Source organism: Bufo bufo, chromosome 3 (genome assembly GCF_905171765.1).
Source record: "Bufo bufo chromosome 3, aBufBuf1.1, whole genome shotgun sequence".
NCBI lineage: Eukaryota > Metazoa > Chordata > Amphibia > Anura > Bufonidae > Bufo > Bufo bufo.
The window spans coordinates 455,911,863-455,936,864 of NC_053391.1; the positions used below are offsets into that span (position 1 = coordinate 455,911,863).

The following is a 25,002-nucleotide window of genomic DNA, read 5'->3' on the forward strand; positions in this document are numbered from 1 at the left end:
CCTGTTTACCGCTGTAGAAGGCTCAAAGATCTCTAATCTCCCCCGCCGGAGAGTGCCGCTTCTGGGGGGGACGAAGAAGGCCGGGAGCAGGCATCACTTGTTTGTCCTGCTGCCATCTTCACCCTTCCTCTTCTCCAGCAGGGTCACCCCTTCAGTTACTGGCACCATAGTGGCAGGACACTGGAAGAGGGACTTGGATGGGTGACCCTTCCGCTGGCGGGATGCAGGGGAGCGAGGCTGCCCTGGTCCACCTTGTCTTCTTGTAGGGGAAGGAGGCAGTGTGGCGACCACCGTTTCCCACCTGAAAAAGAAGGAAAAAAATAGGTCTTGCCTCCTATTGACACTAGAAAAAACTGAAGCTCTCTCTCCAGGCTGGAGGGGGTATAGCTGCCAGAGGAGGAGCTAACAGCTTTTACTAGTGTCAACGCCTCCTAGAGGACATAGCTATACGGTTCCTGTGTCCCCCAATGAATATGGGCTAGAAACAAAAGTACAGTACAACAGACTTGTGGTCAGTGATTTACAATGCAGTGAGTTTGGGTCAGAGGAGTCACCGTTAGTCCGGTACATATGTTCAATACACAGTCTGTGTTTTCCGGACCCAGCATGGTAGTGTGTGAGCTCTTAGGCCATTGCTACATGTTTAGTTTTTTTCATGCAATTTTTGAAACTTGAACATAGTAAGAACAGATACTACTTAAAAAAACAAACAAAAAAAAACAAACAAACACAACACTCCTGGTTTGAAACCACATTAAAAAAAATTAACATAGTGGCTATATCTTTAGGCCAATTTCACACAAGCTTATTCAGTCTGTGAAATACGCTCCATGTGACAGCAGTGTTTTCCAGACTGAACACTTCTCCTGTGACATGAATTCATGACATTACAATAATTAATAATGCTGTGTGTTCTTGCCCGACCCAAGCTGTACTGAATTGTACTGACGGTATTATGCGAGTACACTTCAGTACAAATGCTGTGCGGCATAAATGTTTTCAGATGTGCCTTCCTAATAAAAAAAAAAAAAGCCATATGTTAATATAACCTTTTATTGAAAATGATGAGGAATTTCTTGATTATTGGAGATTACATTTTTACAAATCATAGAGATACATTGCTATTAGAAAGTACATTAAGAACACAATAATTACAGAAAGGTATGAATCTTTATCCCAGAATGTGAAAACGATTTCTATAAAGAATTAAGGGTGGGCTGGTAGTGTTATACAGCAGTGAATATATTATTGGAAAATAATTTAAATAGCAGACAATGCAGAACTCTGCTAAGAGTACCCCTTGTATAGCATCCCTTGTCCTACCTCCGCAGAGGAAACCCTTTACTGCGCGTCTATACGTTCTCATTCATTATGGCTGCCTTCTCCACCAGTGAATACAGTAGAATAATGAGTCATTATACAGTGGTAATGCCAAGTATATATTACACTTAGGAAAAGCCTAGTTGCTGGCCAGTGACTGGTGAATGGGAGGCTGAAAGCATCGCACATGTTCTACTGATGTATTTTCTCCATCACCAGCCTTCAGGTACTTGTCCAAAATGGAGAATATCTCATCATTGAGGATCTGGAACTTGCGAATACGTTCAACCATTTTCTTCAGCGGCTGCAGAAATATAAGCAAGATAGTTCATTAAATGGGTTGTCTGGGATCAGAATATTTGTGGCCTATCCTGTAGATAGGCAGGCTATCAATATCAGATCGGTGGTGGTCTTGCTCAAATTTTTTAAATCCGCAGCATGTCCGTTTATGCAGTGAATTTTTCATCTCAGATTTCACCCTTTGCAGTGCATAGGGGGGGAGGAAACCGCAGCAAAATCTGCACCAGATATTCCGCTTCATGTGGCCATACCCTAGGGTGGGTACGCACACAGCGTTTTGTAGCCTTTTTTTAATGGTCTATCATCAGTTTATTAGTTAAAAACACTGCAGTCAGATGTTATTATAGAGACTACAACAAATTACTGAGAAGTCAATATCCTGGGCATTTTTGGTGTTCTGATGGCGGATTATGCAAAACAGCATCTCCTCTGGGTATGATTTCTCTCTAAGGTGTGAGACGTGTCAGAGAAACATACGGTACATGCAGGTTTTTTTGACATACAGAATTGTGTTCAACAGTAATGGCAAATGTAAAGGAGGGACTTCTACTTCCTTCTGGATCCACTTCTGGCCTAACTGCAAACTCCAAATAAATGTAACACAAAAACATTACCAAAATGCTTCTAAAAAGCACTATGAAAATACTTGAAACTCGTGGCACGTGAAAAAAAATTGTTTGACGGAGGCCTTAAAAGCATATTCCAATTAAAATTAAGGGCTCATACACACAGCTGTAGTTTCTGTCCGCCTCAATCTGCATTTTTTGCGGGTCGGATGCGGTCCCACTCATTTCAACATAGCCACAAAAGATGTGGACAGCTTATCGTGTGCATCCGCACATCTGTGCCCCGGCCCCGCAAAAAAAAAAAAATAGAACATGTTCTATCCTTGTATGTTTTGCGGACAAGGATAGGACATTTCTACAGTTAAAAAATAAATGGTGGCATACACTCGGCTGGAATCCGCCTTTTGCGGCCATGTGCATGAGGCCACACAGTGATTAAGACTGCAACACCTGTCAAGCAACCAAAGACTGCTGTGTAGCACTGCAGCCATTGAGCTGAATGGGGTGGCAGCACGACTCGTATGATACAGAGACCCCAGAATTGCAAAATATCCAGCAGTGTGGGCTCATGGCAATTTGCAAGGCCTGCTGGACCACAGTCAGTTCAATGAATGATGATAAGCTATCTTTTTTCAGTTGCAGCCAGGATCGCAGTAAATCCCCAGCCTTATCGATCCATGAGATAGCTACTAAAAGCTCCAAAAGATGAGGCTCTGTTACTGGGACTTCAAATCACCAGCATGGCATGGAGAAGCCCAATCCCCTGGGGAGAGCTGTATGGAATGGTGGCCAAGCATACTGTCTGTCGCTTCTAAAAAGCACTAAGCGAAGCACAGAAACAGCTGAGCGCTCACATTTCTATCTAACATGAGCAACTTCCATGGTGGTGGTTGTCAGGGAACTAATTACTATTAGTCATCCTTGAGCCTCATTTTTCCGAAAGTCATAGTGCGGCCCAATATGAATACCAGTGCACGTGTGCCATTAAACAATAGGCCTGCAGAATCACAACCTCATAGTAGCTAATAGAAGAGGCAGGGAAATATTTGCAGCAAATGTTTTACATTACAGATTAGTATAACAGATTACAAAATGAATGTGCGTAATGTAAGGTTTTAAAGGAAAAGCTATAAAATGTTTGTCGGGGGGGTGGGGGAGGTACACTTCCAGTTATATACATACCACATTCTTAATGATTTCATCCTTGGTATCATGTTTCTGCACCTTCAGCAAGTGGTAGCAGAAGTCCATGACATCAAATCGTCTCTCTTGTCCCAGGAGAACAATGATCATGCAGCCAGCCCAGTGAAGTCCGTCACCAAAGCACTGCCTGTAACACCAAGAACAAGTGTCAGTCACAATCCATAATGAGCACAAGGCAATGCTGTAACTACTGGCCCACAAACTAATGTGTGATGGATCCCTGGGACCATCACTGATCACAAGAATGGTGGGGGTCCCCAAGTCCTGTGTGAATAAAACAGAAATGCACATGCATGAACATTGCTCCATTCACACAGGGGACTCGAGGACCCCTGTTCTTGTGAGCTGTGGGGGTGGTGATGGTTAGACCACTAAAGATTATACATTTATCACATATCCATCTAGTTGTCATTATCACTTATGCAATCAGTGGCAGACAGTGCAGGGGCACATCCCCAACTGGTAACACCTAGATGGACCTTTATTACAGACTGCTGGCAAGTAATTTATAAACTCCTAGTAGGAATAATTGAGAGATGGCACAAGAGAGATATACAATGATGGTCCACAATTGGTATTACTAGTGCTGAACGAGGCGAACTTTGCATGTGACATCCAAAGTCGCTTCGTTCAAAACTTCGGATTAATACTGTACGGAGATCAATCTCCATACAGTATTAGAATGTGTGGGCTCTGATGAGCCAAAATTATTTATTCACGAAGTCGTGTGAAAAACTTCGGTAGTTGATTTTTAAAGTGTAAAACAACTTCAAAACTTGAAACTGAACTCTGCTTTGGGTCCGAGGTACCAGTCAGACCTTAAGCAGAGTTCGGTTTCATGTTTTGAGTTGGTTTTCCACTTTAAAAATCAACTACCGAAGTTATTCAACAAAGTCACGCCTGACTTCGCAAATAACTAACTTCTGCTCATCGAGGCCCATACATTTCATTACTGTGTGGAGACGGATCTCCGTACAGTATTAATCCGAAGTTTTGCACAAAGTGACTTCGGATGTAACATCTGAAGCTCGTTTCGCTAAACACTAGGTATTTCATGGGAAACGTAAGTATTTACTAAAACAGACAAGTCAGGAGAGGTGACATTTCATTGCAGAGGTTCTGCAGGACAGCGGGTTTGGGGTGCTGCCGCACATCATTCTTTAGTGTGCGTGTTTTGTGTAATAAAAAAATAATAATAATGCAACCGAAAACACGACTTCTGCTGTGCTTTTCTAGGCATTTATTAAGCCCTTTTATGTAGTTTTTTTTGCCTTAGTGTGTTGGAACATAAGCATTATTATTGATTTGAATTTTATTTTTTCTTTAAACTCATTTTATTGCATTTTTATTTTTATATAGAAAAGTATGCATCTCCTGTAAGATCACTTCTTCTAAATCTATCGCAAAAAAAAAAAGATTCAAAAAGTATTCAAATAAGTATGCCGTCAATGTTTTTCAATGTTATGTAGGAATCAGAGGCATATGGAAGCACTGATATGTGTGTTCCGATGCCCATCTACAGATGTCTTATTACAGCTCCGTAATACGCCCATGAGAACTCAAGTTTCACAAATAAGGCAAACTAAAAGAGTTGGTCCTGATCTTTTCTGTGACACTCTAAAAGTCTCATCTAAAATCTGAAGCATCTTACTTCACTTTTTAGCATATAGATACAGTACAGACCAAAAGTTTGGACACACCTTCTCATTCAAAGAGTTTTCTTTATGAAAATTGTAGATTCACACTGAAGGCATCAAAACTATGAATTAACACATGTGGAATTATATACATAACAAAGAAGTGTGAAACAACTGAAAATATGTCATATTCTAGGTTCTTCAAAGTAGCCACCTTTTGCTTTGATTACTGCTTTGCACACTCTTGGCATTCTCTTGATGAGCTTCAAGAGGTAGTCCTCTGAAATGGTTTTCACTTCACAGGTGTGCCCTGTCAGGTTTAATAAGTGGGATTTCTTGCCTTATAAATGGGGTTGGGACCATCAGTTGCGTTGAGGAGAAGTCAGGTGGATACACAGCTGATAGTCCTACTGGATAGACTGTTAGAATTTGTATTATGGCAAGAAAAAAGCAGATAAGTAAAGAAAAACGAGTGGCCATCATTACTTTAAGAAATTAAGGTCAGTCAGTCAGCCGAAAAATTGGGGAAAACTTTGAAAGTAAGGGCTATTTGACCATGAAGGAGAGTGATGGGGTGCTGCGCCAGATGACCTGGCCTCCACAGTCACCGGACCTGAACCCAATCGAGATGGTCTGGGGTGAGCTGGACCGCAGAGTGAAGGCAAAAGGGCCAACAAGTGCTAAGCATCTCTTGGAACTCCTTCAAGACTGTTGGAAGACCATTTCAGTGGACTACCTCTTGAAGCTCATCAAGAGAATGCCAAGAGTGTGCAAAGAAGTAATCAAAGCAAAAGGTGGCTACTTTGAAGAACCTAGAATAATGACATATTTTCAGTTGTTTCACACTTGTTTGTTATGTATATAATTCCACATGTGTTAATTCATAGTTTTGATGCCATTATAGTCATGAAAATAAAGAAAACTCTTTGAACGAGAAGGTTGTCCAAACTTTTTGGTCTGTACTGTACATATTATATGGTGTTATTCAGAATATTGCTGGTTATTATCAAGATAGGCCATCAATATTAGATCAGTGTGGATCCGACTCTCAACACCCCCGATCATCTGTATGTTTGCAGCCTCTTCATTGTTTACGTGGAGCTGCCTACTTTGCAACGACTGTGAATGTATTGCAGCGCCATCCTATTCAAGTGAAGAGGGCAATGCTACTATGCCCTCCACCGCTACTACTAAGTACACAGAGTGCAAGCAGATGAAGCAAAGTAAACGAAGGACAACATATCTGGAACTCGAAAAATACTATTTAACGTACACAGTGTATACACTACACTCATGTTCTGGATAGGAGTGCTACTTACTCTACAGTGAATTCATGTGTGCCTACTGGGGGATCAGTAGACAAACTGCATTGCACTCCAGAGCCGATGGAATTCTACACACTCATCCACATGCATCACACCGTTGCTGGGTAGGGGTCCACGCCAGATGGGATCATCAAGGAAGGTGCGCACTCTGGCAAGAATGACTTGAAACATTGACAAACCGCAGCAAAGACGCTCTTTGGTCAGCAAATCTCCTTCTCTTGCTATGGCAATTTGCTGTAAAAATATAATAAAACATTAAATGCCATGTCCATGTTCCTCTTCAAACTCCCCACTTTGAGCAGTTCAGTTGTAGAGGACAGTGCAGAAGCCAGAGACCACCCTTTGATTTATTTAACGTCTAGTGCTGTATAGGTTTCATATACACATCACAAATGAGTTTAAGCCCCCTAGGTAGAATTGCACAGAGACAAGTTAATAAGCAGTAATGATCAATTAACCAATCATCATGGCCACTATAAAGCGGCGCAGGAGGAAGGAGCCAGTGTATTTTATTTCTCTCTAGGTCATGATGGAGGTCTTACTGCATTGTGCATTTTTCAGACACGTCCCCAGCACTCTCAAAGCCTTTCTGGGCTCCCTGTCTGTTTACCACCTCCCTTCTCAGAGTTAGGTGTGGTCCTGCCCGGCTGTGAGGGGGGCTGGATGGGTGGTGCATCCCCACAGAGTGTCTACTTGTTACCGGACTCCAGGTCAGTGCACTCCTTAAAAAGGTCTACTGTTTACTCTGAATAGCTAAGCCATTACAGCATCTGACTTTGTTCTGAGGATCAGATTCCTGTAGGGTTCACTCATGCCTGTGTGCTACCTGTGATTTGACTTCTTAGTTCAGTATGCTGCATACTCCCAGCCAATGACGCCCTCTACTTGCCCTAGGTAAGTATGACGGTCTTTGTCAGTACATTTATCACAGCTGTATGCTTCTGGCACACTATCACTACAGTTCTTTGTGAGATGAGTCTGGCTATGTAGGGTTCCCCCAGGGTCCTCACACTGTGTATGTTCTCTTCTTAAGGCCTCATGCACACCGACCGTATGTATTTTGCGGTCCGCAAAAAATGGATCTGCAAAAATTAGGATGACATCCGCGTGCATTCCATATTTTGCGGAACGGAACAGCTGGCCCTTCATAGAACAGTACTATCCTTGTGCGTAAATGCGGACATACGCAAACTGAATACACATGGAGTGAAGTGAATGGTTTACAAATACGGAAAGAAAATACGTTCATGTGCATGAAGACTCAAGAAAAAGTATAGAAAATCCAGACAGGGAATGCCAGCAGTCTTTACCAGAGAACTTTGCTTCTGGTGCCTTCACCACCTGTTCATCACATAGACTGCATTCTCTGCAAAGTCCAGGAATGTTTTGTCTTAGGGCTCTTTCACACTTGCGTGTTTTGTTCCGGCATAGAGTTTCCGTCGTCGGGGCTCTATGCCGGAAGAATCCTGATCAGGATTATCCCCAGCATTCTGAATGGAGAGAAAATCGTTCAGGATGCATCAGGATGTCTTCAGTTCCGGACTGGAAAGTTTTTTGGCCAGAGAAAATACCGCAGCATGCTGCGCTCTTTGCTCCGGCCAAAAATCCTGAACACTTCAGCCTTAAGCTAAACGTCGTTTCGGCGCATTACCGGATCCGACGTTTAGCTTTTTCTGAATGGTTACCATGGCTGCCAGGACGCTAAAGTCCTGTTTGCCATGGTAAAGTGTAGTGGGGAGCAGTATACTTACCGTCCGGGGCGCTTCAGAGTGACGTCAGGGCGCCCCACGCGCATGGATGACGTGATCGCATGGATCACATCATCCATGCGCATTGGGGCCGCCTCCTGACGTCATTCTGGAGCGCCCCGGGAGCCGCTACTACTATGGCAACCAGGACTTTAATAGCATCCTGGTTGCTTTTCCATTCACTTGCGGTGTTACGGATCCGGCGGGCACCTCTGGCAAATGGAGTACACGACTGATCCGGACAACGCAAATGTGAAAGAGGCCTTAGCGTTGAGAGAGTTTACTTCTGCCTCTGCAGCCTCGCAATCCTGAAAAGGTCCAGCTCTACCTTATGTTGGAAGCAGAGTAGGGTTTTAGTCTGGATGGGATACCACCTATGAAGCTATTCAGGTGCTTTCCTAATGAAGGGACATTTCCAGCACTTCTGATATGTTATGGGTGAAGACAGGATTTATTAAAGTCTGTTAAAGATGCTGAAGAAAAAGACTAAAAAACGTATTTGGCAGTTGCTTTGTTTTCCCTCAGAGTAGTTCACAATCTGAAGGGATCAATGGACAGGAAAGCAAATTTGTTATATTACAAGTCTTAACACATCACCTTCAGTGGCCTGTAAAACGTCCCTAAATGTATTTCTAGGACAATGGTTACTGCGAATCTGGCTGAGCCAATTGTGTTAAGCTGTGTAAGAGGGTCGTCTAGGGGAGCGATCCTACAGAACCGACCCTTGTTGAAGTCCGCTCTGAAGTTCCTCTGTGATGCTCCTATGGTTATTAAGAAATTCCTTTGCATTCTTGGCAGAGAAGGTATTATGGGCAAAACAACGGCCTGCCGTTTGTATATCCACTGCGATGTCATCGAATAATTATTAGATTTTAACAAAAGATGTATTTTATAGAAGAGCATACGATGGGGTATTTAACTCAGCTACGTGATAAGTACATTCTCATGTTAAAAGGTGCTGTGTCCCTTAAAATGTTGCAGATAGCGAAGGCAGCATGCTGCTCTAAAACGCTCGTGAAGTGTGTGGTTTGACAATCCATATGGTCTTCCCAGCCATTCTACCAATGTCAGGTCTCTTTTACTATGGAGTATGGTGAATGTATGTTTCACACTTCCTATAAATAAGGGAGGGAGGATACACATTCTGTGTGAACACAGCTGATTGATGGACTTGCCGTTGTACAGTATCATCCAAGACCCATTTCTGTAAACCTGCTGCGACACCCAGATTCAGAGAATTCCTTCGAGATGACTTTCCCCCAAAACAAAATCAAGAATCCAGTTCTTCAACTACTCCAGGGATTGATAGAAAAAGCAGTATTAGAAGTGACTTCTTCAGAAACAGAATAAATCCTCAAAAACGAGATTTTTGTATAACTTACCAGTAAAATCTCTTTCTCGCTCTTTCCTTGGGGGACACAGAAGACCTTGGGTATAGCTCATCTCCCTAGGAGGCGTGACACTAAGTGAAGACTGTTAAGCCCCTCCTCCACAGCTATACCCTCAGCCTGGAGAGAGAGACTGCCAGTTGCGTGTCCAAGTAGTGAGAAAAGGCAAAGTCCAAAAATTGGAACCAACAAGCCAACTACCCAAAGGGTAAACAAACTCGGAAACAGTCAGAGAAGAACAAAGAATGGGTGGGTGCTGTGTCCCCCAAGGAAAGAGCGAGAAAGAGATTTTACTGGTAAGTTATACAAAAATCTCGTTTTCTCGCCCAGTTTCCTTGGGGGACACAGAAGACCTTGGGACGTTCAAAAGCAGTCCAAAGGGGGAGGGACCACAGCACCAAGGCGAAGCACCCGAAGGCATCAAAAAACCCGCCGCCTGCAGACCAGGCGGCCCGAAACAGCATACGCCGAAGCCCGAGTATGCACCCTGTAGAACTCGGTAAGGTGTGCAAGGAAGACCAGTGACCGCCTTGCACAAATGCATGGCCGAAGCCTAATGCCTCCGGCCCAGGAAAAAACCGACAACTCTGGCCAAATGAATGGTGACACCAAAAGCAGAACCCTGCCCTTGGTGCGGCAACCACAACAAGAGCCACTCTGAGAAAGCGGAGGAAAGCCACCCTGGAGGCCGTCAACCCTTTGCACGGACCTCCTGGAAACACAAGAGACCGAATGTCGACAAGAGTCGGAGATCTCCAACGTTCCCTGGGGTGGGAAGGGGAGGACGACTGCCTCAATGAAATGAAAGACAAACACCATCTTCAGAAGGAAGGAAGAGACGGAATGGAGAACAGCCCTGTCCTGGGGGAAGACAGAAGGCTCGGAACAAGAAGGGCCGCCACTCAGGCACCCATCAGAGACACGATGGCTACAGAAAACCCAACTGTTAGTAGAGGGAACTTCTGTATCGGCTCCAAGGAAAAATTGGAGCGCCAAGAGCCTAGTATGTAGTTCCCAGGACGGTACCGGAGGACAGTACAAAGGAACCAAGAGCCGCCTCCATGGAAGAAGTTCCTGACAGGCCCAGAGGGCCTGGGAACGCTGAAAGAGGAAGGACAGGAATGACACTTGATACTTCAAGCAACCAGAGTCCCAGCCCCAGGTCCAGGCCGACTGGAGAAAAGACAGAACCTTGGAGAAAGGCAGAGTGGGGAACGCCCAGCTTCCCACAGAACCCCAGGTAAAAACCCTTAAGTCCTACCACAGATCCTGGACGAAAAACTCGGCTAGAAGCGAAACACTAGCGAGCCCACTAGAGTTGCCTGGGCAAAGCGGTGTGAAAAACCAATGATCAGGCGCCAGACCGTAACACGGGTAGAACAGTCGGTAGAACTGGTCCCGTCGGGCCCCCGAGCAAGTTGTCCCGTGATCCCCCCAGAGTGGGGAAGCAGAAGGACAAACGGACAGGAACCGAAGGTCCGCCCCAGCAACCGCCAGGACAAGACAGGCTAAAGCCGAAGCCAATGTAGCCACCACAGGAAGACGGACTACAGTTCCGGTTGTGGGAGATTTAAAAGACATCCTGACCAAATGGTAGTCCTCCCAAGTTACCGAGAAGGTGAATCCAAAGCAGAACATTGCCTAAAATGGAAAAAAAACGCATCTGCACCCAGCTGGAGGACAGAAAACGGTAGACCCGGTAACTAGCACACAGCTAGTACAGCCAGTGTGGACAAGGGAGACTCAAAAGGAACACCCAGAACCATCCACATGAACAACCATGCTTTCCCCAGAGGAAAGGGCAGTGAAGAACAGCCTCTGAAGCGTGGCCGGAACAGACGCCACATCGGAATGATCTGTACCGAGTGGGAGCCAAACAGAGCCGGCGAGAAAAGGCAGGCGAGACAGAGGCCGGTATAACACCCTCCAACCGAAAGGGGAGTGGGCAACAGAGAGGCCATAGGACAGCTCAAAAGCAGAACACCGCTACACAGAGACGCCCGGTTCACCGCCTCGCAGAAGGCGAATACCCTGAAGAACCCAAGGGTGGAGGTCCCCCAGACCTGTATAAGCGAGCACCCAAGAGAAGTTGGGTGACCTTCCCAAGAATAGCGGCCCGAACCTGGTAGCAGATCAGACTGAAGCACCGAGGGCGCCAATCCGGAAAGAATCATACCACACTGCACCCGAAGAGAGGAAATGGTATTAGGCGAGGGGACCGTAGTCCCGCCAGAGCCAACATAAAATGCGAAGGGCGCTGCAGACAGCGCTCTCGACCATGTGACCACTAGCACAGGGAAACAATGCCGCGGAAGGACAAATGGGCCAACGAAATGAATGAGGTACCCACCCAGCTCTGTGCAGTAGCGAACAGTAGAGCCCGTCTACTTAAATAAAGGTATTCATTTGTTGTTTATTGGACAACACCTTAGGCTTACACAGATGGACAGAATGATCTCCTTAGAGAATAGTGCAAGGCTTGCGGCAATCATCGTATCCCAAGAGAAAAAGTATGTCGCAGGAGGAAAGGAGGCCATACGTACGAGTAGCCCCGTAAGCAGTGAGAAGGCCAACCCACCTACGGGACGAGAAGGAAACAACGCACAAGAAACGTCCGCTCACTGCAAAAATATATCACTCAGCGAAGAGGGCCAGCCACAGAGTGCCACAGTATCTACGGGAGTGCAAACTGAAAGGAGTTATGCACAAGACTAGTATGGTATGCGATGGAACGCAAACTGACCGCCCCCGAAAAGAGGGGGAAATGTACCTGGCAAACTGCAGTGGGCAAGAATGCAAAGGCCTGCCCCAAAAAGGGGGTGATGCCCAAGGCCGTACCTACGTCAGAGAAGTAGGCATACCATACTTCGCCCAGAAAGGCCGCCATGCACATGGCCACACAGTATCCCAGCAGGAACGCAGGAGGTCCACCTAGTGAAAAAGGGGGGCATGCACAGGCTATCTTAGCATTAAGTGAGTGTGCAACAATTCACCCCACCCGAAATTTCGTGAGAGTGTAACTACTCCGCCAATGAAGGGGAACATGTGCAAGTCCAGTACAGCACATACAAGGACAGCCTTGAATCTTGTGAGCGTGCAAAAATTCCACCCCATGGAATGAGGGGTGGTCACGCACAAGGCCAGCACCGTATCCAATGGAAGCGCAAGCGTTCCACCCATGTTAGAGGCCATGCTCAAGGCCAGCAACGTATCTGGTGAGAGTGTAGTATGCCGCCCAGAAAAGGAAGGGGGGGGGGGGGGGTCATGCAATGTCCAGCATCGCATCCAGGGAGAATGCGAGCAGTCGGTGAGAAAGTGTGTATGCCACCGAAGGAGGCATGCCCATGGCCGGCCAGCGAATCCAGTGAGAGTGCGTACACCGCCCACAGAAGAGGGGTCATGCATATGGCCGGCCGCGGATCCAGAGAGAGTGCAAGCACCCCGCTATGTATAGGGGTCATGCACATGGCCAACAATGTACCGGCGAGAGAACAACCACCGACCGAGGGAGTGTATGTATGCCGCCACCCGGGAAGGAGGCATACCCAAGGCCGGCAGTGAATCCAATGAGAGTACATCATACCGCCTATGTAAGGTGGTCATGCACATGGCTGACAGTGAATCCAGTGAGAGTGCCGAATGCCGTCCACAGAAGGGAGTCTTGCCTATGGCAGGCAGCGAATCCAGTGAGAGTGCCGTGTTCCACCTATGGAAGGGGGGCACGCACATGGCCAGCAGCGAACCCAGTGAGAGTGCCGTGTTCCACCTATGGAAGGGGGTCGTGCACATGGCCAGCATTGTATCCGGAGAAACTGCAGTAGGCCGCCAATGAAAGGGGGATCATGCACAAGGCCAACCCGCAGTTAGGGAGAGTGCAGTATCCCGCCCCAGGGGGGGTCCTGCACATGGCAGGCACCATAACTGGAGAGGGTGACGAATGTTGCCTACAGAAAAGGCATGCACTTGACCAGCGCCCGTAGCGCGGAAAGGGCAAGAAAAACCACCTAGAAGGGGAAAAAAGACCCTGGCAGCGCCGCAGCCGGGGAGCGCGACACCACTGCCGCCTATGGAAGGGGGGCATGTATACAGGCAGCACTCTGAGATGAGGCTGCAGCGTCCTGCGCAGCCCACAAGTCATATATATAATAAAAACTTTCTTTTTTTTTTTTTTTTTTTTTTTTTAACACACAGCCTCACTGAGGCAAGAAAAAAATAAAATAAAGGGGGGGCCACCCTACAGGGCACAGATCCACCCATACAGGCTCATCGGAAGCCGGCCTGATACCCAAAGGGTTAACAGGGATCCGGCCTGGGGGGCGGCACTGCGATCCTCTGGGGGCGGGGGAACCTCCAGGCGGGAAGAATTCGCGCCTGGAGAAGTACCAGCCCCTCCAACAGAGGCCTGAATTTGCGGCCTAGTAGCGTGAAGCTGGGGCCTAAATTTTTAGCGGCGCCCGGCTGACCGGGGCCGCACAGTATTTAAAGTACCGGCCGGCCTACGGAGCGGCACATACCGGCCGCGGGTGCCCACCCCGCGGGCCGTAAGAGCCGGGGCCTAAATTTTTAGCGGCGCCCGGATGACCGGGGCCGCACAGTACTTAAAGTACCAGCCGGGCCTACGGAGCGGCACATACCGGCCGCGGGTGCCCACCCCGCGAGCCGGGGACCCGGATAGAGCGGGATCGCGGCCTTGAAGTGGAACACAAGTTTTGTTCCGACGGTCGGCCGGGGCTGTTGAAGCGCTCATTTTGCAGGCCACGGTGCCCACCCAGCTGTCCGGAAGTGAGGACCCTGCACCCGGCAGCCATTTCACCCCTGGAGCGGGCACCTGCCTAGAACAGCGCTCCATATGGCCGGCAGCTACAACCTCCTTTCCCCTGGAACGGTGTCCGTGAGAGTAGGGAGGGTCAGTGGCAGCAAGGCGCGGGCCCCTCTGGCCCTGAAGTAGTGGCCGGTAAGAGGGAGGGGGACCCTGAGACCGGGTCTGTGAGGGTGGACGCCTGCATAAACCCTCCATCAGGGGCAGCTAGTTGCGGACCTCCGCAGCTCCCTAGGCATTCTTCTTGTAGGGAGAAGGGTGCCAATGTCCTTGAGGGCCAGGAGAGAGGAGCAGAATGTCGCCCTGCGACAGCCCAAGGAGCCAGCCTAGGTCTAGCATGGGCAGAAGGGTCCATAGGCCCAGTATAGGGTCAGGCACGCAGGAGACCGGGGGGGGGACGGGGGACGTAGGGCTGGAGAAGCCTCTCTCTCACTCATAGTCGTCTTCACCCTCGGTCCGTTCCAGCAGGGTCGCCCTTCAGCTACTGGCACCGTAGTGGCAGGACGCTGGGAGAGGGACTTGGCGTGCGGGCGACCCTTGCGCTGGCGGATGTAGGGGAGCGAGGCTGCCCTGATCCACCTTGCCTTCTGTGGGGGAGGCAGCAGTGCGGGTGACCGGCACTGGCGCACGCTCAACCCCGGGAGAACAGAGAGGTCTAGTGCGTCTCTGTTATCCCTGATGATCTGGAACAAAAATAAAATAAAAAAGTAAAAAACTAAAATTGAAACAAGGAGAAAGCAGCCCTGCAGAGCAGGGAGTGTCTTGCCTCCTTGGACACTAAGCAAAAAACTGGCAGTCTCTCTCTCCAGGCTGAGGGTATAGCTGTGGAGGAGGGGCTTAACAGTCTTCACTTAGTGTCACGCCTCCTAGGGAGATGAGCTATACCCAAGGTCTTCTGTGTCCCCCAAGGAAACTGGGCGAGAAATGAGGATTATTTATCTTCCAGATGGGATCCATACAAATTGCATCCCAAGGTGTGGAAGCTGCAAAGACAACCAGTTATACCTAGGATTTCTGAAGCTCAAATAGACAAATTGGCGGCTCACCTGAGGGACCCCTATGGACCCGGTGCACTCCTCTGGGATCACCTGAATCCAGGAAGCAAAATAGTAATAGAGAACTAGTGTTTGAGGGGCACTCAAATATCTGGGAGCCCTGGACAACAATGTCTATCATAAAATCAGTGTTTAATGTACACCACTAAAATACCATAGAACAGGGTAAAATAAAATGTACATAAAAGTGGGTGGCTAGATAGAGAATAGCACAAAATAGCAAATTAAGTCCACTGATAAAACTTCAATAGGAACCGTAGAAAAGTGCTGTATGATGGGAGCGATAGCTGACATAAATGATACACCTAATAGTTGCATCCAAAATTGTGTAAATGGCTGTGAGATGTCCCAATGGAGCAAACTAATGCCCAGTAGAAAAGGACAAGTCGTGCCACCTGTTGAAAGGACGCTGTTTGAAAATGTCCTATATAAGAATGGATCTCTGGTTATAAGAATATGTCCATATCCTAAGTACCCAGCGTGATAAAATGCCTCCAATCAAATGATACTGACAATAGTAATGTTGTAGATGTCATACATTACCACCAGACTTGTGGACATTTGCCGGGAATCTTCTTTCCCCACCACCTAGACCTACTACGGCGCCCCGTGTGGTCTCGCGGTCGTAGCGCGGCGTCCCACGTCACCTGGCGGCGTCTCACGTGACTTAGGTGTATCCACGTGACCAGCGTGAGCTGTGCTAGGGTGAGTTGGATATTCGGCTATGCGTTCCACTTGAGATCTGCAGTCCAGACCTCTGTATTGTTTGCGGCAGCTGCATTCTAATAAATAAATTACATCCCTAGATTTGCAGGTAAGTGTTTCCTTGATGTCAATATTGAAACCATTTTGTGTTGATTCTACTTTTGTTGTTTTTTTCGGAAAGGAGGTAGCTTTGCAGTTTAAACATTTCCCACATCTGAAGAACCCCTTCATCTTGATATTTCAATATTAACATCAAGGAAACACTTACCTGTGAATCTAAGGATGTAATTTATTTATTAGAATGCAGCTGTCGCAAACAATGTCTAGGCCGAACAAAGAGAACCCTCAAGAAGAGAGTGATGGAGCACATCTCTAATATCCACAAGGGATATGAGCTCCACCCTCTCTCCAAACATTTCAAAGATATTCATGATTGTGACCCCTCCACCCTGACCTTCGTAGCTATTGAGAAGGTCAGGAGGTCATGGAGAGGGGGCAATCACATTATGAATATGTCCAGACAAGAATCTCGTAGAATTCTGCCCAAGGGACACAATGCAGAGATGGAACTGTTTGGATTCCTTTAATAGAGGGCTGTCCGGTGGGGATGTGGAATCCAAGTCCGGCTGTTTTTTCCAGTACTTGGATCCCCCCTCCCTGCCTGACCGCCCCTCATCTTCAGCTCTTCCACCTCCCCCAACTGTATTGACAATCATTTCAGCAATATTTTATATCCTATATTTTATTTCCATTTTTTATCACATTTTTTTTATATAATCTATATATTTTAGATTCTTATGGTATACCCATTATAGATCTAATGTTTTAGACAAATCTAAAAGTGTTTCTATGTAAAAACGCATCAATAACGCAACTGCGTTTTTATATGGTCGTATATTCCATGTCAGAATTTACGATGCACCAGTATCCCATCATCCTATTCAACTCAGATTGGAGTATAAATACGTCACACTCTTTGCTTGCTAACACTACCACTGAGGAAGGGGGGTTACCCCGAAACGCGTCTGGTCGGAGTGGCCCAGCAAGCACTTTATTATTATGGACATAACTACATGCTGCTATTTATGCAAGTAAAATTGAACATCTCCATTTGAATCCAGATGTTTATAGAGGTCTGGACTGCAGATCTCAAGTGGAGCGCATAGCCGAATATCCAACTCACCCTGGTCACGTGGATACACCTAAGTCACGTGAGACGCCGCCAGGTGACGTGGGACGCCGCGCTACGACCGCGAGACCACACGGGGCGCCGTAGTAGGTCTAGGCGGCGGGGAAAGAAGATACCCGGCAAATGTCCACAAGTCTGGTGGTAATGTATGACATCTACAACATTACTATTGTCAGTATCATTTGATTGGAGGCATTTTATCACGCTGGGTACTTAGGATATGGACATATTCTTATAACTAGAGATCCATTCTTATATAGGACATTTTCAAACAGCGTCCTTTCAACAGGTGGCACGACTTGTTGTTTTCTACTGGGCATTAGTTTGCTCCATTGGGACATCTCACAGCCATTTACACAATTTTGGATGCAACTATTAGGTGTATCATTTATGTCAGCTATCGCTCATACAGCACTTTTCTACGGTTCCTATTGAAGTTTTATCAGTGGACTTAATTTGCTATTTTGTGCTATTCGCTATCTAGCCACCCACTTTTATGTACATTTTATTTTACCCTGTTCTATGGTATTTTAGTGGTGTACATTAAACACTGATTTTATGATAGACATTGTTGTCCAGGGCTCCCAGATATTTGAGTGCCCCTCAAACACTAGTTCTCTATACCTAGGATCTCCACTGAGGTTTTTACCACTACATTAGCTGCCTGAAGGCCCAGAATATTTTTGTATAATATATTAGAGGATAAAAAATAAAAATAAATCACTCAAGATGCACCATCATCAAGACACAGTTGCAAAGCGAGATTTAAACCGCCATCTTGTCAGTTTTTTTTTTCAGAGCCTTAAAGAATCTCAGCCCAGCATTTCATTGCCTGCAGCTTCTTCAGGTTGTCTATAGTGTTAGCTGCACTGATTAAACATCAGTTTAAAATATTAGAGGATTGCTCTCTGAGGCTCGTCATTTTCAAGATTTTTTTCGATAGTAGTCATCACCTATACAAAGCATATTGGTGATCTACAGGATTTGTCATACAAAGCGACCTTATTTCAGAAATTGAAGATCCAAAAGGTCAGGAGAAGGAGGAATGGTACCGCCTTGATGTCAGGAGGACTGTCTTAATATACCCAAAGGTCAGATATCTTCAAAGTCTGAAGCCCTGTTTCTTCAGCATCCCAATAATGGTCAAAGAGTTAGTAGTGCCACTAGTGAGGTGAATCAGGGGATGTATTGAGAAGTGCCACCAGCTTCATCAGTCACTCTACCTGCTCCACTGCCATCTCCTGCACTGAACTGGCGCACATACCACTGGAGAAAAATGCAACGCTGCCGCATGGGACAACATTTTCACCACTCTTGAAGGGAAATTATAGGATAGACATTCTCACTATATGGGTCTCCATTTACCATAGAATACTGAATGTATTCTTTTGTCCCACACACTTGAACACTGCTTTGTAAGTCCCATTCGTGACTGAGCTGCCATAGGACGTTTAGGAAAACGAAAATTTATTTACCTGAAATTTTAGTTTCCTGTAGTCCGTAAGCAACACTTGTTTCCCACCATTTGAGAAAATGTAATATTGCTTTATAAAAATAAAGCTCGGCTTTATAGACCATGGTGATTGGTTAATTCATTGATCAATCATTACTGCTATTCTGTCTCTGTGTAGTTGTACCTAGGTAACTCGTGACTGTGCTGCCTACGGACTACCAGGAAATACAAATTTCAGGTAAATACATTTAGCAGAAACCAGTAAACCCCCTTTCACATTCACTATATTGCATAGACATGATGACTGATAGAAAACCACTACTAGTTAGCACTTACCTGAGGAGTCCCCAATCTCTCTATCAGAGGCACTAGGTGCAGTGGAGCATATTTCGATTCTAACCTCTTCATCTTTGCTTCTAGTCGTTCTCCCTCTAGAAGCCATACAAAAAATAGAAAGAATCCATGTTATGTAACTTCAAGCAAATATAGCCAAAACATATATGTGGGGGGGAGTTAGAGATTCACTAACCTATCTGCAAGAATTCTGGTGTAATTTTGCACCAAAAAAACTGGTGTACACGGTTTCAAACCACATATACTGTTTTAGGCACCTTTTTCGGCTTGTCCGATGAGGGAGTGTGACTGAATTAGTAAAACCATTTTAAGTGCACGATTCTGGTTTAAAATTAAACCAACTAACAGATGGTATAAAGGTGCGCCAGCTTTATTATCCAGAATCACCCACTTTGAAAAATCTGGCGCATTATTAGACTGTCTAGTAAATCTGCCCAATAATGTCACTGCGTTAAAAGGGTATTTCTATTTCACACATTTATGATATATCGACAGCATATGCCACATACGTGATAGAAAATGGGTAACCAAGAAAACTATTCAATATGGCTTAAAGTGAAGCTCCACTAGGCACTGAGGGATTCGGCACATGATATTGACAGAATACAGGCAATAGTGGCAGCCTGTATCCTGTGAACTGTTCCCACATTGGAAAAATTGCTCACAGTATAAAAGCAGGGCAGTGTCTAATGTCTACAAAAAAAGCATTTCTCCTTAGGTTAGTGCTATACCAAGATTATTGGATTTATAAATATATACGGTATATGTGCCGATTTGTGGTGGAAACTGATGTGGTCAATTGAACATCCTTAACCCCTTAGTGACCATTCTGTTTTACTACTGTTGCACAATAAACTTTTTTTTTAATGTTTTGCATAGCCCTTTTTATATTCAACTCTATGATGCTGTTGGGGGCTTGATTTTTGCAGAGATGACTGCAGTTTTCATTGGCATCATTTTTGGGCACAACATTTTTTTAATTTTTTTTGGCGTGTGATAAGAAAAAATAATCAATTCTGGTGTTTTTTTTCTTTATTGTGCCAACGATGATAATTGCTGTAGTGCAGACGTGGCCCATATCAATATTTGGAGGGGATTTTATTTTTGCAAATTTTTTTTTTTCATTGAAGAGTTGTTTTTTCAATGAAAAATTGGTATTTTATTTAATTAATAATACTTTAACTTTTTCTTATTTACTAGTCGAAAAGGGGACTTAAACAGGTGGTCTACAATACAGTGTACTGTGCAATACTGACAGGCACCATCAGGGTGCGGCAGAGAGGCACAGCTTGATGAGCACACACTGCAGACAGGCCTGCGGCATGCTGCCATGGTGAAGATGCTGGCACCCCCGCAATTTTATTTGTGGGGTGCCAATACGGAGACAGAAGAAGCATACTATTGACCGCAGCATCTAAGGCAGGCATGGCCAACCTGCGGCTCTCCAGCTGTTGTAAAACAAAAACCCCACCATGCCCTGCTGCAGGCTGATAGCTGTAGGCAGTCTGAGCATGCTGGGAGTTGTAGTTTTGCAACAGCTGGAGAGCCTCAGGTTGGCCTATGCCTTATCTAAGGGGTTAAATGGCCTGATTCGTGCTTCTGTCGATCCATGCTTTTAGAGCAGAGCCGCGGCACTCATGTGGGAGCGCCAGCCCCCGCTCTGCACTGCATTGGAGACCAGGTACAGCGCGTAGACTAGGCAGCTGTAAACGATGCGTATACTGGCGATCCCCTCATGGCTTAAAGTAAACCTGTCATGTTGGCCCATGGTGTCTAATCTGCAGGCAGCATGTTTTAGAGCAGGAGGAGCTGAGCAGACTGATATATAGTTTTATGGTGAAAGTTTCAGTATAAGCTTGTAGTTTATTCATTTAAATTGCAGCTCATTCTGGGCCTTAGGAGTCAGTAGGCAATTCTGTAAGTGATTGACAGATCTCTCCATGCACAGTAATACATGGAAAGCCATCATTGAATAGTACCGCCAAATGGACTCAAGCATAGAAAGAGCAGGAATTACAATAAAAAACTGCTGATCTTATACTGAATCTCTTCACACAAAACAATATATATCAATCTGACCAGCTCCTTTTACTCTAAGATACTGCCTGCAGTCGAGACACCATTGTTCAGTGTGACAGGTTCCCTTTAAGAGAAGAAACGGGAATGAAGCAAGAGACATCACACAGAAACAAACCTTTAACATGGACCCTGGGCAGAATGTTCTGGAAAGGTGCAGCATGAAGCAGGTCACACACCTCTTCTAGAGACTATGGGAGGAAGAAAAAGGTGATTTCAAAAGGTCGTCTCCATAGATACGACAATCATTTTTCTACGTGTTCTGAAGATTTGGCGTCCTGGCTATTCTGCGCTTCTTAATCTACTAACCGATAAATAATCCACATTTCTATCAATTAGCATCTAATGTTCCGGCTAAATGAAGCTAAATTGCTGCACTTCTATGCCTTGGCTAATTCTGTTGCTACGCTACAGTGAGCAATGAAAAGCATGTGATTAGCCGTCATTTTACAGGACCATCAGCCCCCAGAATGATAAAGCATAACATATCTTCTAATCCCCCAGCAGGACGGCTTCAGTAAATGCAGAATAATGTTCTGAAAAGGTGACCGAACCCAAGCGCGACACATACACCCACTGCTATGGACTTTTAGCTGAGAACAATAGGAGTGATGGCGCTATTATGCATAAATATATAGGCCTATTGAAGCTAGCTGACCATTATATCTACACTGAATAGAGGAATAGGTATTACCTTCACACAACACTGGACAGAATAGAATACATGATTTTGCATTGTAAAATAACAAGTAAAAAGAGGAAATTTGCATTAAGGTCTGGTCCCTGGAAATGCACATTAATTGTGTGAACCTACAGACACAATGCATAACAGAAAGGACAAGGCAGGGTCTATGAGCAGGAGTGCGATTCTGACAGGCAATAGCACCATTTCATATGTAGATAGATGGAAACTGACTGGATCCCTGAAGAGCTACCTTAGGGGGCATACATGACCGTTATCCGTTTTGCAGCCTTGTGAGTTCCACACTTTGCAGAGCAGTACGTTCCACCCTTAGTTAGAAATGCCTATTCTTGTCCACAAAATGTACAAGAATTGGACACGTTATATTTTTTTTTACGGGGCCGCAGAATTGAAATATGGATGAGGACATCACATGGCGTGTTGTCCGCATCTTTTGCAGCCCTATTAAAATGAATGGGTCCGCATCCAATCTGGAAAAAATGCGGATCAGATGCAGACCGAAAACATGGTCGTGTGAGTGGACACTTAGGCTATGTCCAGATCTGTGGTCCTAATTCTGGTATTCTGTTCCTGCATGCAGAGGTATTTTGTCCAGCAGATTTCAGATACTCAAGCTGGAAACTCAGAGGATGCCATTAAAGTGAATTGGATCCATCGGGCACCGGCGGTGTCTAGCATTGCCGGATAAGGCTATTCTTATATACTGTTCCTATGCCAGAACAGAATACCAGAATTAGGAACATAGATATGGACGTAGCCTAATGTGATAAAAACAGCACAAAATTAGATCGAATGAAGCACTGACAAATATTGTCAAAAATGTGTCTACTACATAATTGCAATGCGTTACCAACTGTATAGGTTTTCTGCCAGTTAAAAACCTGATCATTACATCTTTTTTTTCTAATCTGTTTTTATTTTGCAGATTTTTTTTCTTCTATTTCCTGAACATGATTATGGCGTGTACATCTTACCTGAGCGGTTTGTTAACAACATTTAGAGGTATGCTTTATAGCAGCCACCACATTTATTTTTTTTAGCAAGACTAGCAGATGAAATGCCAGTCTTAATAGATCCCCCTTGGTCTGTGTATCCTGAAGTACATTGAGCTACTTGATGTAAAGTAACTAGAAACAAACCTTTTTATTAAATGGGTTGGCCACTTTCTGGTGTTTGAGAGAGGATTATATGACACTTACTAATATAGTCTTTGTTGAAATTCACCGCCATTTGCTATATTTCATAAGGTATGACCCCTTATTTACAAAATCTTTTGTACTGTCCACATAGAGGTCCTGTCCAAAAGATGGCCACTGATGGAGGGTCATGTGACCAGTCAAATCACCTCCATGTGAGGTCTTCTCCAATTCAAACACACTGCCCCTGCACTAAACTTCCAACAGGACAAGTGCAGATGGCAGGTGCAGTGTGTTTGAATGTAGGAGACATCACATGGAGGTGATGTGCCTGGTCACATGACCCTCCATCAGCGGCCATTTTACGGACAGGACCTCTGTGCGGACAGCACAACGGGAGCATAACCTTATGAAATATAGAAAATGGTACAGAATTTTAACAAAGACTATAAAGTAAGTGCCATATAATCATCTCAGAAAAACATTGGTAAACAGACAGAAAGTGGCCAGTCCCTTTAAGCATTTGTTTTGTGCATGGCATCAAATCAGACACATTTTTACCAAGAATATTAGGACTTGCCGATTTAAAGATATGACTTATGGAATGTATCATATGATCCTCAAAATAGTTTCTGTAGCATTTGTGAAGGGCTATGTATGAAGACTACATACCAGGCTTTGTTCTATAAGAAGGCAGAAAAGGAGGGCATTGCCCACTTCCCTCAGATTTTGAAAGCACACGGTCTTCAGCTCTGCATATTCCACTATGTCCTCAACTGATGATGGAAAGAATTCCAAGATTCCTAATGTGCAAGACAAAAAGAAAACTCCCTTGAGTGGCATTATTTTATCTGGAGAAGCTAGGTAACCACTAGCCCCAATTACTGATCGAGTTTGCTCATACAGGGCAGATTTGTTTCAGAGACTAAAAATCAGTTCAGGAGCATGAATGAGGCCGTTTCTGCAGGATGTGCATGGATCTCTACAAACCTACATCCGTGGAACAGCCAGAGAAGTTTCTGCAACAAATCTGTATATGCGACCATAATAATCATATTGTAAAATGCATGAAATAATCTGTGCACTGTTAAAAGGAAGAATTTTAAAATATAATCTCCATTCCCTTGGTCCTATATTATCTTAAATTATAGTAAAAACTGACAAACGTGTGAAGAAATCTTAATAGCGTCGCAGGTGGTCCCTTCTCCTCACTATCCTGTGGCAAGACAAGTGGCCCGAGCAGGAGCCTCCCTGCAGTAAAACCAACGGATTGTAAAGCCTCGCCCACAGTCGATCTCCAGCTGAAGATGGAGAAGATCAGCAGGCATTCAAACCCCTATGTTCTTTGCAGGTTTTCAACAAGACTGGATTTTGGTTGTTCGCAGTACTCCACCCACCCTGGCCACTACTTAGGAGTGTTAGTCTGATGTCAGCTATAAAAAGCGGAGATAAGAATAACCCTTTGGAATAACACTCAGTCATCAAATGTTTACCATGAGAGTGTAACATCTCTAGTATATTTATGTTTGATTATATCCTGCCAAGCCTTTAACGTTAAATTGTCAGCAAAAAAAAGTTGAAAACAATCATGACACTCTGCCGCTGTTTGCAATCATTAATAATTCACGTTTGAGACTGAGGCCAGTCATGCTATTCTGAGCTTTAAACAGCAGTTTAGGCCTGATTTATCAAGACTGGTGTGTACTACTGTGGCCGTTATAGGCCTACGTTGCAGGAGGCGGACATGTAATTTATGACGAGGCACCAAGCCTAGTCATAATGACCTGCTTCCTCCAGCTCTCTATGCACTGGACATGAAACTCTGTGTTCCTGGTGTAAATTATGAATCAGCTGGGGCCAATGGCCCTGCCCCTCGCTTTGCCCTCACTCCACCCTTGCCCAAGTCTCCTCCTCAGAAAAGTTGCAACTTTTTTATGCCAAATAGGAGTAAAAGGAAATGATGAATTTCACCCCTTAGTCTTCAGTCAGAAAACATCTCATCGATTTCTATGGAAGGTGTTATGA

General features: G+C 45.2%; 1 protein-coding gene across 1 annotated transcript in view; it reads right to left on the reverse strand.

Annotated features, from left to right (window-relative positions):
- Positions 1 to 1,035: 1,035 nt before the first annotated feature.
- CYFIP1 (cytoplasmic FMR1 interacting protein 1) overlaps positions 1,036 to 25,002 on the reverse strand; it is a 142,303-nt gene continuing 118,336 nt past the window's right edge. Inside the window, 7 exon segments of the mRNA XM_040425141.1 lie at positions 1,036 to 1,624; positions 3,369 to 3,516; positions 6,346 to 6,380; positions 6,382 to 6,585; positions 19,045 to 19,139; positions 21,257 to 21,329; positions 23,650 to 23,780. Coding sequence (XP_040281075.1) covers positions 1,460 to 1,624; positions 3,369 to 3,516; positions 6,346 to 6,380; positions 6,382 to 6,585; positions 19,045 to 19,139; positions 21,257 to 21,329; positions 23,650 to 23,780 — 851 coding nt within the window. The 3' untranslated portion in view covers positions 1,036 to 1,459.